Source organism: Tursiops truncatus, chromosome X, assembly GCF_011762595.2.
Source record: "Tursiops truncatus isolate mTurTru1 chromosome X, mTurTru1.mat.Y, whole genome shotgun sequence".
NCBI lineage: Eukaryota > Metazoa > Chordata > Mammalia > Artiodactyla > Delphinidae > Tursiops > Tursiops truncatus.
Window position 1 is genome coordinate 37348816 of NC_047055.1, and position 14564 is coordinate 37363379.

Genomic DNA, 14564 nt, shown 5'->3' on the forward strand with positions numbered 1-14564 from the left:
GGTTCAAAGTGTGGTTCTTCCTTGACTTGTTTATTTTTGACCAAGCAGCATTCAGGAGAGGTGGTGCTATGGAAACTCCTTCTGCTCTTGACCAAAATCCAGCCTCATTTCCCATGCAGAGCTTCCAATACAGAAAGCCGTGCCAGGCTGCCCAGGTTCCAGTCTGTTCTGAGGAATTCCCAAGGCCTGGCATGATTCCCTGTTGGTAGCAGTCCAGCTGCCTGGCAGCTAAGCCCCATCTTAGTACATCTTAGTACATCTTTGTACTGAAGGAAGGTGAAGTTGCAGCACCCTGTGTAGCCCATCTCTTCACGTTTGATCCCTTTGGTTTCAGCTTGGATCCTATAAAAACATCGATCTTTTGGGGAGGGGTAACACTGAGCTGTCATCAGCCACCTACACCTGAGTATAATGAACAGCGATGGCAGCAGAGGCGATGGGGCAAAGGGAGTGGGCAAGGAGCCAGAGTTTGACAGCATCCTTGACTTCTCTCGCTGTGGAGCTTGGAGTAGCTGAGAGTCCTGTGGCTGACTTGATCCCTTCTTTCTCTTTGAACAGGGCCACCCTGGACAGCCAGGACCCAGAGGCCCACCTGGCCTGGATGGCTGTAATGGAACTCAAGGAGCTGTTGGATTTCCAGGCCCTGATGGCTATCCCGGGCTTCTCGGACCACCCGTATGCTGTCAGATCTTTGTACATTATTTCAAATGTCTTTGCTTGCCTCCAAGTGTGCCCTATCTTCTGCTTCTCTGGAGAGCTCGTTAAGTAGCCGAGGGGCAACCACTGCAGACCCTTGTCCAATGCAGGAGTCTGTGCTGGTAGCATCACGACATTAAAAGTCTAAAGAAGAATACCAGTTTCAGGGAAGTGTACACATGCTGCACTACTTAGGGTTTGGTTTTTTTTAATGATGCTTTTAGAGTTGGCAAGGTTATGAAAAGACTGTAGTAAATTTTAGAGCAAAGTACACACTTGGGCTATTTGACATTTTCCCACATTAGACGATATGGGGAGGTGCCGTACTTGGAAGGCTTACATGGGATCATGGGAGCACTAACAGTGACCCAAAGGGCTTGGCAAGCTTGGTCTCTACCAGCGATTCTTAACCAGTGGCGATTTTGCCCTGGCCCCACCCCCGGGGACATTTGACAGTTATTATTGACACTTTTGGTCTTCATAACTGGGGGTGTGCGACTGGCACAGGATAGCCCCCCATCACAACATCAAGGAATCATCTGTCCCAAAGTATCAATAGTGAGAAATGGTTGAGAAATCCTGCTCTACACTGACGTAGTTTTCCCTCTTCCCACCCGCTCCCCACATCACAACCCTCAGTTCTGGGATTGTTAAGACGTTTATTGGATCTTGGTGTCATCACTTTTATTTCATTCCATTCATCCAGATAGAGCTCAAATATTGGGATCTAAAAGATCTCTAGGGCTTTCCGGGTGGCGCAGTGGTTGAGAGTCCACCTGCCGATGCAGGGGACGCGGGTTCATGCCCCGGTCCGGGAAGATCCCACATGCCGCGGAACGGCTGGGCCCGTGAGCCATGGCCACTGGGCCTGCGCATCCGGAGCCTGTGCTCTGCAACGGGAGAGGCCACAACAGTGAGAGGCCCGCATACGGCAAAAAATAAATAAATAAATAAATAAAAATAAAAAAAGATCTCTAAAAGATACCATGCCCTTGCAAGGCTACTTTTATGAGTGGCTGGAAAGAGAAAAATAACACATTTCAAGCCCATTCTCAACCTCATTTGAAATAATCTAAGAGAGTAAGGGTGCTGATGTGATACATTTAGCTAGAAATTACACGATCTGTTGGACTCCATAGCTACGTGAATTAATTGGCGTTTTACTGGAAGAGAATTGCCTTCAGTGACCAAGTTGTGGGTGTGAGTGCATACGTGAGAAGGTGAGACGGAGAAAGGCACAAGCGCCAGATTGGCATAAGGACCTTCACAACTAAGGACCAAACCAATATGCAGCAGGGAGTGGGGGAGAAAGATGTATTACCAACATAGTATGAGCTGGTTGAGTCACAGAGGCCTCCAAACACTGCCATGGCAACAGGGGAGGAAAACAGATCACATCTGTGTTAAGACAATGGAAATCCAGCAAAGTAAGGAATCACTGCCCCCAAGAGGGAGAAAAGGAATTTTGAGGTAATAAACAGCCCCTGACAGCCAAAGGACCAGGGTAAAACCTAGTCCTGTCCCTAAACCTCTCCTTAAGCCTGAATAGGAACTTGGGTGTGTATTTTACTAAGCTGAACCTTACTAACCCTGCCGAATACTGAATGGATACCCTTTGAATCTTCTTTGATGAAAGTAGCGGCCGTGAGAATAAGGGGAAATTGGAAGTGTTAGGCAAGAAGCTGGTTTGCGCTTCTGGAACCACATTGTACTTTTATTATACCTGTGGACCTTGAACTCAGGAATCCATCGTTCAATCAACGCTTCAGTCCCCAGAGCTTAGCCCTACCCCCAACACTAATCCCAACTTCCGCTTAGGTATAGGGATATTGATTTTCCCCAGGAGGCCAACATCTAGCAGACATTAGGTGGCATCTGCCACTGAAAGTCTGGCTGACTGGATGGGTTGGGCATACTTTGAACTGTTTTCCATGTTAACAGTGAGACACACCAGCCTCTTAGACAGGTGTAGAAACTGAAGTTGTATGGTAGAAGCACAGGATGGAGATGGTTTTGTAGCTATATCTTAGACCAGGCGTCTGCAAACTGGCCCATGGGACCCTTGTCCCATGGCTTGTTTTTCCATTTTTAAAAGACTGTGAAGAAAAACAGAAGAACATGAAACAGAGCACAGATATGGCCCACACAGCCTATATTATTTACTATCTGGCTCTCTACAGAAAAAGTCCACTAACCTCTGTCCTAGACCTAGTCCCTGTCAGTGACTTGTACCTGTGAGATATGGAGCAGGTGAGCTATAGGCTTATAAACGGCATGTGTATTATATGTGGATGTTCAGATTGGTACTCTGAATAGATTCAAAGTCTACTTTCTAATCCCTTTACAGACTTCTGACTTGGAGGCTGGGGGAGCAGGCATGCAGCTCTGAGACACAGCACAGTTCAGGGGATGTACTTTGCCCCTTTAGCATGGCCAACTCTGCCATAGACTAAGCCACATGGTTTCAGGCTCTTGCTTTTCCATCCTCTGTCTGATCAGATCACACTATTAACAATACTGTGTGTGTGTGTGTGTGTGTGTGTGCGCGCGCGCGCACGTGCGTGCGTGCATTTTTTCACAAAATTTTCTTATTTTGCTCAGGGGCTTCCTGGTCAGAAAGGCTCTAAAGGTGAACCTATCCTTGCCCAAGATAGTTTCAAAGGAATGAAGGTAAGAGCCTCTAAGGCAGACAGCTGAGTAGGCTATAAGCTGAGTTCCCCGGGATGGAGCCCCACATCCAATGAAAACATTTCCAGAACTAGCATCTGTGTCTCTATTTAAGGAGCAGACCAAGCTGGATTTTAAAAGAATCCAGAGCTTTTTGTGGTGGAAACATTGACAAATGTTTGCAACCATACTGTCAAAAAGATTTGCTTTGTAAGATCTAGGCCAAAAATAGGGGACAGATCAGCAAACAAACTGTTTGCATGGGTGTCGTTTTCCTTGACAAGCCGAGACATTTCCTGGAGGCAGATACCTTCTGTCTACTACAGAATCTTTGATGTCTGCATACCTTGGTTTGAAGCCATGTATGTCTCTGCCCATCTTAACATGGCCACCAGCCCAGGATCATGGCTCCGCCCTTTTCTGTACCTGCATACCAGCCATCACCCTCGCTGGGCTCCTGGCTATCTACGAAAGTTGCCCATCAACCCTACAGCTGGCTGGAAACGTTCATCTCTTCCTGGAATTGACAAGAACCTTTTGTATTCTTGTGGCTGTATTCTTGACGTATGCTGCCTGGTATCCTGTGGGCCTTCAGTAAACTCTGGTGCCAAATGACTGACCCTAATCCCTTGCAGAGTGGGAAGGGAGCCCATCATTTCCCTGGGAGCAGACGGGAATCTATGTGTGCAACATCTGAGGGGAAGATGCGCCCGAGCTCACTCAGCTGAAGATGGCATCTTTCTGTCTTCCACCCATGCACAGAGCCAGAAATATTGGAAATCACTTTGGAAGGCAGTGATGGGTGTGGGTAGCTGAGAACTGAAGAAGGTACAGGGTTTGGGTTCTTGGCTATAGAAGCCATAGCTGAAGATGGAATGTTAGACTTGGAAAGGACCTCATGATTGTCAGATTCATGTTGCTCATGTTACAGATAGAAAAACTGAGGTAGCCTGAGGCTATGTGACTCGCTCACAGGCACAAGCCAGGTTCCCGAAGAGCTAAAACCCAGGCAGTGCTCTTCCCAGGTTGCAGAGAGCTGATTTTTCACTATAAGCCAAGCGGGGTAAGACTAGCAGGTGTCAGAATGTGACCATTGTTGTAGCAAACATTGATTAAATGGTTTTGCCAAAAACCAAAGAGACTCTGGACCCAGCGGAACACAGCAATTTCCACAAGATGGTTATAGTACAGATTCCTACGGTGACTTAAGATGCTGCAAAGTAATTAAAACGTAATCAGAGACTACATGCTCTATTGATTCTCCCTTGAAATGTCTGATTTGCGTTGTATACATATGGGCACAGATTCTCTGGGGATGAAGGTACGCTGGAAGGTAGCTTTGCTTTCCTCCAGAAAGAGCAGGAAAATCACCAGCCCGCAGAAGCAGTTTCTAATTGATAAGTTCCTAGCAAAGGTGAAAATTAATTAATCCAAGTAAAATATGAATTCCTGTTCAACCAAGGCTATAATATTTTTCTTCTAGAGTCTAGATTTTTCTTAGGAAAAAAAAAAGTAGATGGTTGAATCTCTCCAATTCATGCATTATTTAAACACAAGACCTTGACAGAGGAGGCCCAAGCTTCAGTGATGCGTTTTTATGCCTATTGCATCTTAGGTCAGTTATCTGTGAAATACCACAAGCTTAATGTATTCATCTCTTCAATGTCCTGCCTTTGTCTGTTTCTCAGGGGGAGCCTGGGCTGCCCGGACTGGATGGAATCACTGTAAGTTGTTACCTATGTGTTGAGCTCCCAATGTTTTTCTAGTCAACAGTACCAACGACCCCTTTTCATTCCTCTCTACGGTGTTCGAAGGTCTTTGTAGAGCTTCTCAAGGACAATCCAGAGAGGTAAAGTAGAATAGATCACTCTATCGACATTTGCCAAATGAGAAAGTACTGAGAGGATGGACTGTCTGCCTCCAGTGACATGGCAGGCTGGCTTTCAGACCTCTCGGCCAGGGACCTGCATCCTCCCTGGGATGTATTAGGAAAGAATTTTGCCTGGCATTTGGCAAGCATTTATTAAGTGTCTTCTGTGTGTTCAGAGTACTGTGGGTAAAATAAAAGAAGCAAAACACTCTTCTTTAAAAGGTATTCCACGTAGAAATTCTTTTTAGGGACTCAATAAGAGTGAGTCCATGAAAGGCCATGAGTTGTATTAATAAGAGCTTTGTTTTTCCTTGACTTTCCACATTGTCATCATTTTCCTTTGAAGTGGCTTCATAAAGGCCCCTTCTCTCCTCTTTTCCTGTATCGTGGTTCCTTCCTTTCTTCTTCCATTCCAGAACAGATACTGAGAAGAACAGATACTGAGCAAAGGGCTAGGAGTGATCCCTGAGACAATTCAGACACGGTCTCTGCACACACACACAGCCACCTCCCACCCCAGGATGTGAAAAACTAGTAGGAATGTGGCGTAAGGATTCCACTGACATCATCAAGAAAGAGATACTGTCCACCTAAGGCTACATCATGAGAAACTTTATATCTAAGAGAAGGTAGCCTCTGAAAAGTGTGGGTGACATTTAGGCTGACTGGCAATGGGAGGAAGCTTTCTAAACAGAGAGAGTAGTGTGAGCAAGCGCACATGTAAACAGGGATGAGTGAGGACCAAGGGCATAGAGGTCTCCTAGAGTGAAACAGCATTGGCTTAGATGGTGTGTTACCTAATTCTGTAGAATAACATCCAGTGTATTTGCTGCATAACTTCTCTTAGAGATGCCTTTCCCTGCCCCCAGAAGTACAGCGTTTGTATGCATATACAGACATGATAAATAAACCACTTAGATTTGGGGAGGGGGGAGGGTTCCTGGCCGGATAAGAGTTTTGTGATCAGTAAGGAGACCACAGGTTATTAGTTACTGTCAGAGCAATGTTCTACTCTCATATATTCCTGGGGAACCTTTGAACCCCTACTTTCTCTCCCTCCTAAGTCTCAACTTCACTTAGCCTCTCCATCCCTTACCTAAGCACATATCACCTTATTCCTGCTCCCCAGCTTTAACAGGGCCATGCATTTTCCCATACCATCTTTCTCTTCAGATTTCGTTCTCTTGCTTTCAATATTGTCATCATTCATTTCAAAATATTTTCTAGTTTCCCTTCGGATTTTTTCTTTGACCCATGGAGACTTGTGGCGTTTAATTTCCCCAAATTTGTGACTTTCCAGATATCTTTATATTATTGATTTCTAGTTTGATTTTATTGCAGTTAGAGAGCATATTCTGGATGATTTCAATGCTTTTATATTTGTTCAGTTTTATTTTATGGCCCAACCTATGGAACTATCTTGGTGAATGTTCCATATGTACTTGAAGAGACTATGTATTCAGCTGGTTGGGGCGAGTACTGATGTTAAAATCTCCATCTAGGAACTGTGACAGGGTGAGAGAGAGTCATGGACATATACACACTAACAAACGTAGTAAGGTAGATAGCTAGTGGGAAGCAGCCGCATGGCACAGGGATATTGGCACGGTGCTTTGTGACAGCCTGGAGGGGTGGGATAGGGAGGGTGGGAGGGAGGGAGACGCAAGAGGGAAGAGATATGGGAACATATGTATATGTATAACTGATTCACTTTGTTATAAAGCAGAAACTAACACACCATTGTAAAGCAATTGTACCCCAATAAAGATATTAAAAAAAAAAAGAATAAAACAGGAGATATCAGTACAGACCCTGCAGGCAGCAAAAAAAAAAAAAAAAAAAATCTCCATCTAGAATCATGAATTTATCTATTTCATCCCTCCCTCAGTAATTAATAGAACAACTAAACAAAATATAAACAGACCTAATGGATCTTCTTTGTCCTCACTGATTTTTTAATCTATTTCTCCCTACAGTTCCATCAGTCTTTGCTTCATGTATTTTGAAGCTCTGCTAATAGGTGCATACACATCTAAGATAGATATAGATATATACATTTTCTATTCCTTCCTGATTCAGTCTTGGCAGGTTGTGCATTTCTTCCAGGTTGTCCATTTTATTGGCGTATAGTTGCTTGTAGTAATCTCTCGTGATCCTTTGTATTTCTGCAGTGTCAGTTTTTACTTCTCCTTTTTCATTTCTATTTCTATTGATTTGAGTCTTCTCCCTTTTTTACTTGATGAGTCTGGCTAATGGTTTATCAACTTTGTTTATCTTCTCAAAGAACCAGCTTTTAGTTTTATTGATCTTTGCTATTGTTTTCTTTGTTTCTATTTCAGTTATTTCTGCTCTGATCTTTATGATTTCTTTCCTTCTGCTAACTTTGGGTTTTGTGTGTTCTTCTTTCTCTAGTTCCTTTAGGTGTAAGGTTAGATTGTTTATTTGAGATTTTTCTTGTTTCTTGAGGTAGGATTGTATTGCTATAAACTTCCCTCTTAGAACTGCTTTTGCTGCATCCCATAGGTTTTGGGCCATCGTGTTTTCTCAGTTTTTAACTCTCATGAATAGAGTTGCTATGAACATTCTTGTGCAATTCTTGTGGATATTTTTTTTTTGAGAAACTGCCATTCTTTTTTGACCTTGATAAAAACATGCCTCTCTAGGGCCCACAAGGAGCACCCGGATCTCCAGGAGCTGTGGGACCCATAGGACCACCAGGATTGCAAGTAAGAACCAGCTAAATCTACCACGTGTTCACAGCATTCACGTGAATGCTTTCCCTACCAGGTCGTGAAGTAAATGTAAGCCCATAAAATGTAGGCCCTCCTAGCAGAGAAAGGCAACTTCCATTCTAGGAGGTTAAAGTGAAGCATGCTCTTGTAAGGAGCTATTTGTTATCTTCTTTTACCAGAGTCTCTCTGACCATCCACTCTGTGCCTCCAAAGCCTCCTAGTCTAGCTCAACCTAAAGTATAGCCCAAGGATGGCTAATACCCGGCACGTTTATTGTGACCTTCCACTCTCCTTACCCACGACAGACATTGCTAATTAATCACACCATTATCACCCACCCTGAGCACAGAGGCGGCTTCAAAATCTTTCTCAATACTTCACCTTGGAGAGCTCTTCCCACCTACCTATTTCCCATCACTGGCTATAGGAAGAGCATAGCCAGTCATCTGTGTGGTTCTGGGAAATCCACATCCCCAGATTGTTCTCTCTCCAATGTGTGAAATCCCACCACCACTGATTACTTTGCTTTACTTTCACCAAAAGTCATCATTTAAAAAGTGCTGGCCTAATGGGGAAAATGACACATGAAGTCTTCACTACCTTAGCATGAATGTGGTTATCAGGTCAACTGGGGAAATTTCAAAGGAGATTTTAATAAAAGGAACCCAGGGAGAAGGAGCTAGAATCTGCTACACCAAAGCCAGACCACACCAAGGGGGTGGGGGACTTATCTTCAGTGACTCTCAACATGCCTAGATTCTTCGGGGCTGAAACTAAAAAGCGCTCTTTCCTTTCATTTTAAATCTAGGGTCCTCCAGGCCCCCCTGGTTTCCCTGGTCCTGATGTAAGTATACTTTGTCTTGGGGCATTTGACCTCCTACCGCTAAGTACTCTAGTTTCCCCAGAGATATTCTGGTCTGGTTAAACATACTTTCTGGTAAAAAAGACTGCATTCCAATTTAAGTTCCTGGAGGTTGTTTAGTAATTGATTTTGTTTTTCCTCCCTATACCCCTGTGCCTCAGGGGAATATGGGGTTAGGTTTCCAAGGAGAGAAAGGAGTCAAGGTAAATAAATTTTGGAACATACGCTCTGCAGTCCATGTGCTCCTAGAAATGTGTCTAGCTGCACACATATGCCTGCTTGTGATAGGGCTGCATGTGCACGCCTAGGCTACTGTAGTCTTTTTCCTTCAAAATATTGTAGTCTTCCTGCTTCCTGCTTGTGAAATGTACATGTCTTACAAACATACGCTCTCGAGATATATTTTCTCTTCCTTCCACCTGGGTATTTCCCTGCTGATTTGTATTATATTGTGTCACCTTCTCTTTCCTTTTCTCTGCTTCGCTTCTCTCCATCCTTCCTCCTCCTCCTCTATCTCCTCTATCTCTCCTTCTTAACCCTCTCTCATCATTCCCTTTTATTTCCCTTCCCTCATTCTCCTATTTCCCTCTATACAAACTGTATAGTGATTTAGGAGCCTCAAGGGAGACTGGGAGCTTGCCCTCCCCATCCTTGGCGGCTGCCTCTTGTAGATTGCACTGTCTTCAAGGAGCAAATCCAGTCTTCAGTGTTCCAACACGGACTTCACTGCCTCTGCTTGTGCTCTTGGCAATGATTGGACCAATTAGAGTCTGATCACTATTGCCAAGAGGTAGCCATTTACCTTGCTCAAATCCTTTTTTGCTTTCTTCTAAACACCCTTTCATGCATGACCATGGCAACCGTGAACCTGCCATTTACTTTCATCCATCTTGTTTCCTCCCTCTGCAGTGCTGGTACAAAATGCATCTGGTCAGGCTTATAATTCTTTTCACCCCTTGAGACTGGTAGCTTTGTTTCCTCATTGATGCAAGGGTGAGGGTGAAGAGACTAAAGTCATGGACAGTTGATTTGTGAATTACATCCTGAGGACAAACCTACCCTCCGGAGAAATATCTGTGTGGTGTCTGCTTTGCTTAATGTTTCCATTGATCTTACAGGGGGATGTTGGCCTGCCTGGCCCTGCAGGACCCCCACCATCTACTGGGGAACTGGAATTCATGGGATTTCCCAAAGGGAAGAAAGGATCCAAGGTAGTGAACATTTGAGAACAAGAAGTTAATAAGCCTTTTCCTATTAATACCAGAGTTCAACTCTAATAACCGGAGTATACTGGAAGGATAGAGGGTTCTGTGTAATACGGATATGAGCTTAACTGGGTTTCTGAATATTCGTTCAAGTGCTATTTTCTGTGTTTGTTTTGCAGATTCAGTTATCAAAATGCTGAATAACTTAAAACAAACATTGAATAGTTGGGTTTTTTTCCTCCTAACTACCAACCCTGTCAATACTTATGTTGTCCCCAAAGCACTGTGACAGAGCAATAGGGTATAATGGTTGCTTTCAAGTTATCTGTTTAAAGAAACTATTTGCCCTCAGAAGATGACCCTGCAAATAGTGTACGCTGTCACCAAGTGGCAGTAGATGCCCTAATTTGCCTGATCTGAACTACCAAGGCTGAAGCTGTAGACCTGTTTAACCGAGATATTTTAAAATCTGTATTTTGATATGAATGTACACGTGGTTGTATTTGAATGACTGTTTGCTGTTAAGGTGTGCAGATATCTTTCAATAACCTGACTTCCCTTCCTTCCTGGGGATTCCTTAAGTTTTGTGATCCTGCACCTGTGGTCAAGGGACCCAGGCAGGGGAAGGTGTTTAGTCCCATTTCTTTAATTCTGTCTTTGCGGAAGCAACAGCTCCGGGCCTTCTCCAGGTTTACAGGAAGTAATTATTGAGTTGGGAACAGTTTGGGAGCATATGAAAAATTGCCTGCCTCCCTAATCTTTCCCAAACCTTAGGGAGCCCTTTCATGGCACTTATAGGTAAATTAGCATATCAAGGAAAGAGATTAGAGTATTATGTTTCCCTTTGCAAACTGTAATTGTTACTCTTTTCCCAAAACCATTGGTGTCTTTGCAGCCAGTAATTTGCTAGAGGAAATCGCACTGAACAGCTTCTTCCGCTAGAAAGAAAGCAGATGATCATCTTTTCTATCTCCCAATTAGCCTGAGCATTTGAGACTCTGTTTTGGATAGTTTTCTTTGCCTGTCATGGACTTTGGTCCTTTCCACACTACTAAGGGCTCCGTAAACTAAGACATCCTGGTGTAGTTACTAGTTGTGGAGACTAGGCAATCTGCACCAGCCTCTGGTGTCCCAATTGGGATACCCTATGGTTTCCCACTGCCCAGCCCAAGTAACTCAAGGGAACTATCTCCTTTATGTTCACTACTTCCTGCTGCTACTCACTAAGCTTTGGTTGATTTTCCAGGGTGAACCAGGGCTTCAGGGCTTCCCAGGAATAAGTGGTCCTCCAGGTCTCCCGGTAAGTCTCCCTATTTGGTCAACATGTATTCAAGGATCTGATTGGACAAAAGCTATACCAATAGAAAGCTAACAGGAGGACCTCCTTCCTATGGTTATTGTAGAGAATTTCACCATCTTCATTGTTAGAAGGCATTTAAGGAAATGTCTTGTTTCTCAAACCCATGGGGACATTAGGTTCTTTATGAGACTATACAGCTTAGAGGTTATAATCTCAAGCTCTAGAGTTAAAACAGACCTAGGCTTGACTTCTGATTTCAGCAGTTTCTAGCTATGTAACCTTGGACAGGTTTCTTAACTTTTCTGAGCCTCAGTTTCCTAACCTACCAAAAAAGGGATAATAATGGGGTGCTTATGAGAATTAAATGAGATAATATGCATGAAAAGGGCTTAATAAATGCCTGGCACGTATCAATTGTTGAGTAAATGGTAGTTACTGTTAGTGATCCTATTTTCACTTTCCTGTGTGCCCTTGTATCTTAGATTCTTTCACCCAACAAATACTTTTTGAGGGCCCCTATTTGCCAGGCCTTCTGCTGGACTCTAAGGCTGCAACAGCAACTAACAGTCAGATAAGTAAAAGTCCCTGTCCTTGAGGAAAGTGCATTCTAATTGGGGGGGGATGAGGGAGGGGAGAGAATCAACAAGTAAACAAATGAAGGAGAACAGGTTCATATATTGGTAAGTGATACACAGAAGACAAAAAAAGGGTAAAAGTGTTGGAGTGTGGATGGGTAATGGGATGGGCACCTTTGGACAGAGTGGTCAAGAAGGGCCTCTCTGAGGGATCGCTTATTATGAGGGAGCGAGTCATGTGGAAGGTCGGGAAGAGTGTTTCTGGCCAAGGGAACCATAAGTGTCAACACCCTGAGGTTGGAACAAGCTCAGTGCTTTAGAGGAACAGCAAGAAGGTGAGCGGGTGGAGAAGAGAGTGAGCAAGGCCAAGAACCAGGCAGAGAGGCAGGAGCCATATCATGGAGACCTTTGTAGGTCAAATGTGGCTTTTATGTTAAATGTAATGGGAAGCCATTGGAAGGCCCTGACTTGTATTTTTAAGATCTCTCTGGTGGTAGTGGGAGTTGGGGGGCTGGGTTATGGAGGATGGGGGGAGGGGAAGGCAGCAAACAGAGGCTACTGCAACAATCCTGGTGAGGAATGGTGGTGGCTTGGACTAGGATGATGGCAGTGGAAATGGAGAGAAGTACATGGATTCAAAATGTAAAAAGTTTTAAATTTTTGTTACAGAACATTTCAAACACATACCAAGTAGGGAGAGTGGCATAATGGTCCCCCTGTGTACCCATCACCTAGCGTCAATAATTAGCAACTCACGGCCAATCTGAAGCCAACAACAGATGTAGCATTTCATTACAAATACCTCAGTATTTCTAAGAGATAAGGACTTTTTAAAAACATAATGATTTCATCACCACTAATTAATTATCAGAAATGACAATATCTGTTAAGTCAGAATTCAGGTTTATGATTGTCTCATAAATATATTTTTTTATAATTACCTGGTTTTGAATCAGAATCCAAATGACGCTCACAGATTACATTTGGTTGATATATCTCTGAAACTACAAGATATGTTTTGAAGGAGCTGATGAGATTTCCATGGATTGGGTGTAGGGGTCAGGAGGGAAATGGATGAATCAAAGATGACTAGGCCTGCCCCCGGCTTGCTGGCAAAGTGGGAAGAGATGACTCCGGTGCTTCCCTGCAGTTCTTTGAAACACTTTGGGTCTCTCCAGGTGGCCGGAAAACACAGCCAGTAGAGCCACTGGCACAGATTACTTCCACAGTGATCCCTACCACTCCATAGAGACACAGGGCCAACAGAGAACCATCTATTCAATGGCCTTGATTTTAATCAGCTCAGTATCTAATGAATCATAAAGGGAAAGAATATTCGTGTTGGAGACGGGACACCTGGATTTCAGCCTCAGCCCCAGCTCTGGGCCTTCAAGTATCTGAACCTCTCTGTATATATGTCATGTGGCAATGGTCATATCTACTGTTTTGAGGCCCAACTCACAATGTTCATCAGGTTTCTTTACAAAGTATAAATCTGTGCTGTCCAATATGATAACCACTAACCACATAACAGCTACCAATCCTTTGAAATGTGGCTAGTCTGAAATGAGATGTGCTGTAAGTGTAAAATACACACCAGATTTCCAAACCTAGGTGTGAGGAAAATAATCTACATTATCTCATTAACAATTTTTACGTCGGTGTTGAAATGACAATATTTATGATGTGTTTGGTTAAATAAAATGTTGTTAAATTAACCTCACCTATTTGTTTTACTTTTTTAATGAAGCTACTAGAAAATTTAAAATAACATAGTAGTTCACATTATCTTTCGATTGGACAGCACAGACATAGAGTACTTTGCAAGTGGGCTGGGGAAGAAAGCCTGCACCTTTCTTTGTGAGCATTTCACATAAATTCTAGTCACCTCTTATCATCCCTATGATGTAAGCAAGGTGGGCTGGGTTTATATCCCTGACTGATGAGGAAACCATGGCCTGAACGGGTAAAGAGGCTTGTCCAGAGCCACTCAGCAAGTTATTAGCAGAGCTGAGGCTGAAATTCAGTTTTCTTGAATACTAGCCAACTCCAGGCTTTTTCCTCATACCATACTGCCCCCTACTGTTCACTTCATTCTTGTCATGGTGGTTGTGGATTGCGTGATCTCTGGTGCTTTGCAGTTCACTGGCTCACGCTCCCTCCCTCCTTACCATTCCCTTCCCTGTTCTACGTCAGAGGATTTCCCCTTCTGCAATTTCACCCGTTCCCTTCTGCCCTGTGAAAGAAAGACACACTGACTGACAGCAATGCACAGTGGTAAACTGCAATACCGTTTCAAGCTCAGCGTTTCCAGTGTTTCACAGTGTGCCCTGACAAATAGAAACCCCAGTTGATTGTAAAGACATCCAAGGTGGAAAAAAAAGCTTCCTTTATATGGTACAGCATCTTTTCAGAGAGTGGGAATCAAGAAACCAGAGTTCTCAGGCCACTTTGGTGTGGATTCCACATGCAACCCTGGCCAAATCCTATAACTCCTTTGCTGCTAATATCTCTGTCTGCTTAATGGGAACATTTATAGGTAACTTCTGTGACTTCTGCCAGAATAGTTGTAAGAAGAAAGGTGGTGACGTGTTTGAGATGCTCTGGGCTTTTCAGAGGAAACACACTTCTCAAATCCAAAGCCCTCACGTTGGCTT

At 43.7% G+C, this 14564-nt stretch overlaps 1 protein-coding gene across 5 annotated transcripts in view; it reads left to right on the forward strand.

Annotated features, from left to right (window-relative positions):
* COL4A6 (collagen type IV alpha 6 chain) overlaps positions 1 to 14564 on the forward strand; it is a 282926-nt gene that overhangs the window by 222811 nt on the left and 45551 nt on the right. For all 5 annotated transcript variants that reach the window (XM_073798855.1, XM_033849132.2, XM_033849133.2 and 2 more), the window contains 8 exons: positions 559 to 675; positions 3298 to 3366; positions 5052 to 5087; positions 7897 to 7959; positions 8774 to 8809; positions 8989 to 9030; positions 9946 to 10038; positions 11279 to 11332. In XM_073798855.1, the coding sequence (XP_073654956.1) occupies positions 559 to 675; positions 3298 to 3366; positions 5052 to 5087; positions 7897 to 7959; positions 8774 to 8809; positions 8989 to 9030; positions 9946 to 10038; positions 11279 to 11332 (510 nt within the window). The remainder of the gene's footprint in view (positions 1 to 558; positions 676 to 3297; positions 3367 to 5051; positions 5088 to 7896; positions 7960 to 8773; positions 8810 to 8988; positions 9031 to 9945; positions 10039 to 11278; positions 11333 to 14564) is intronic.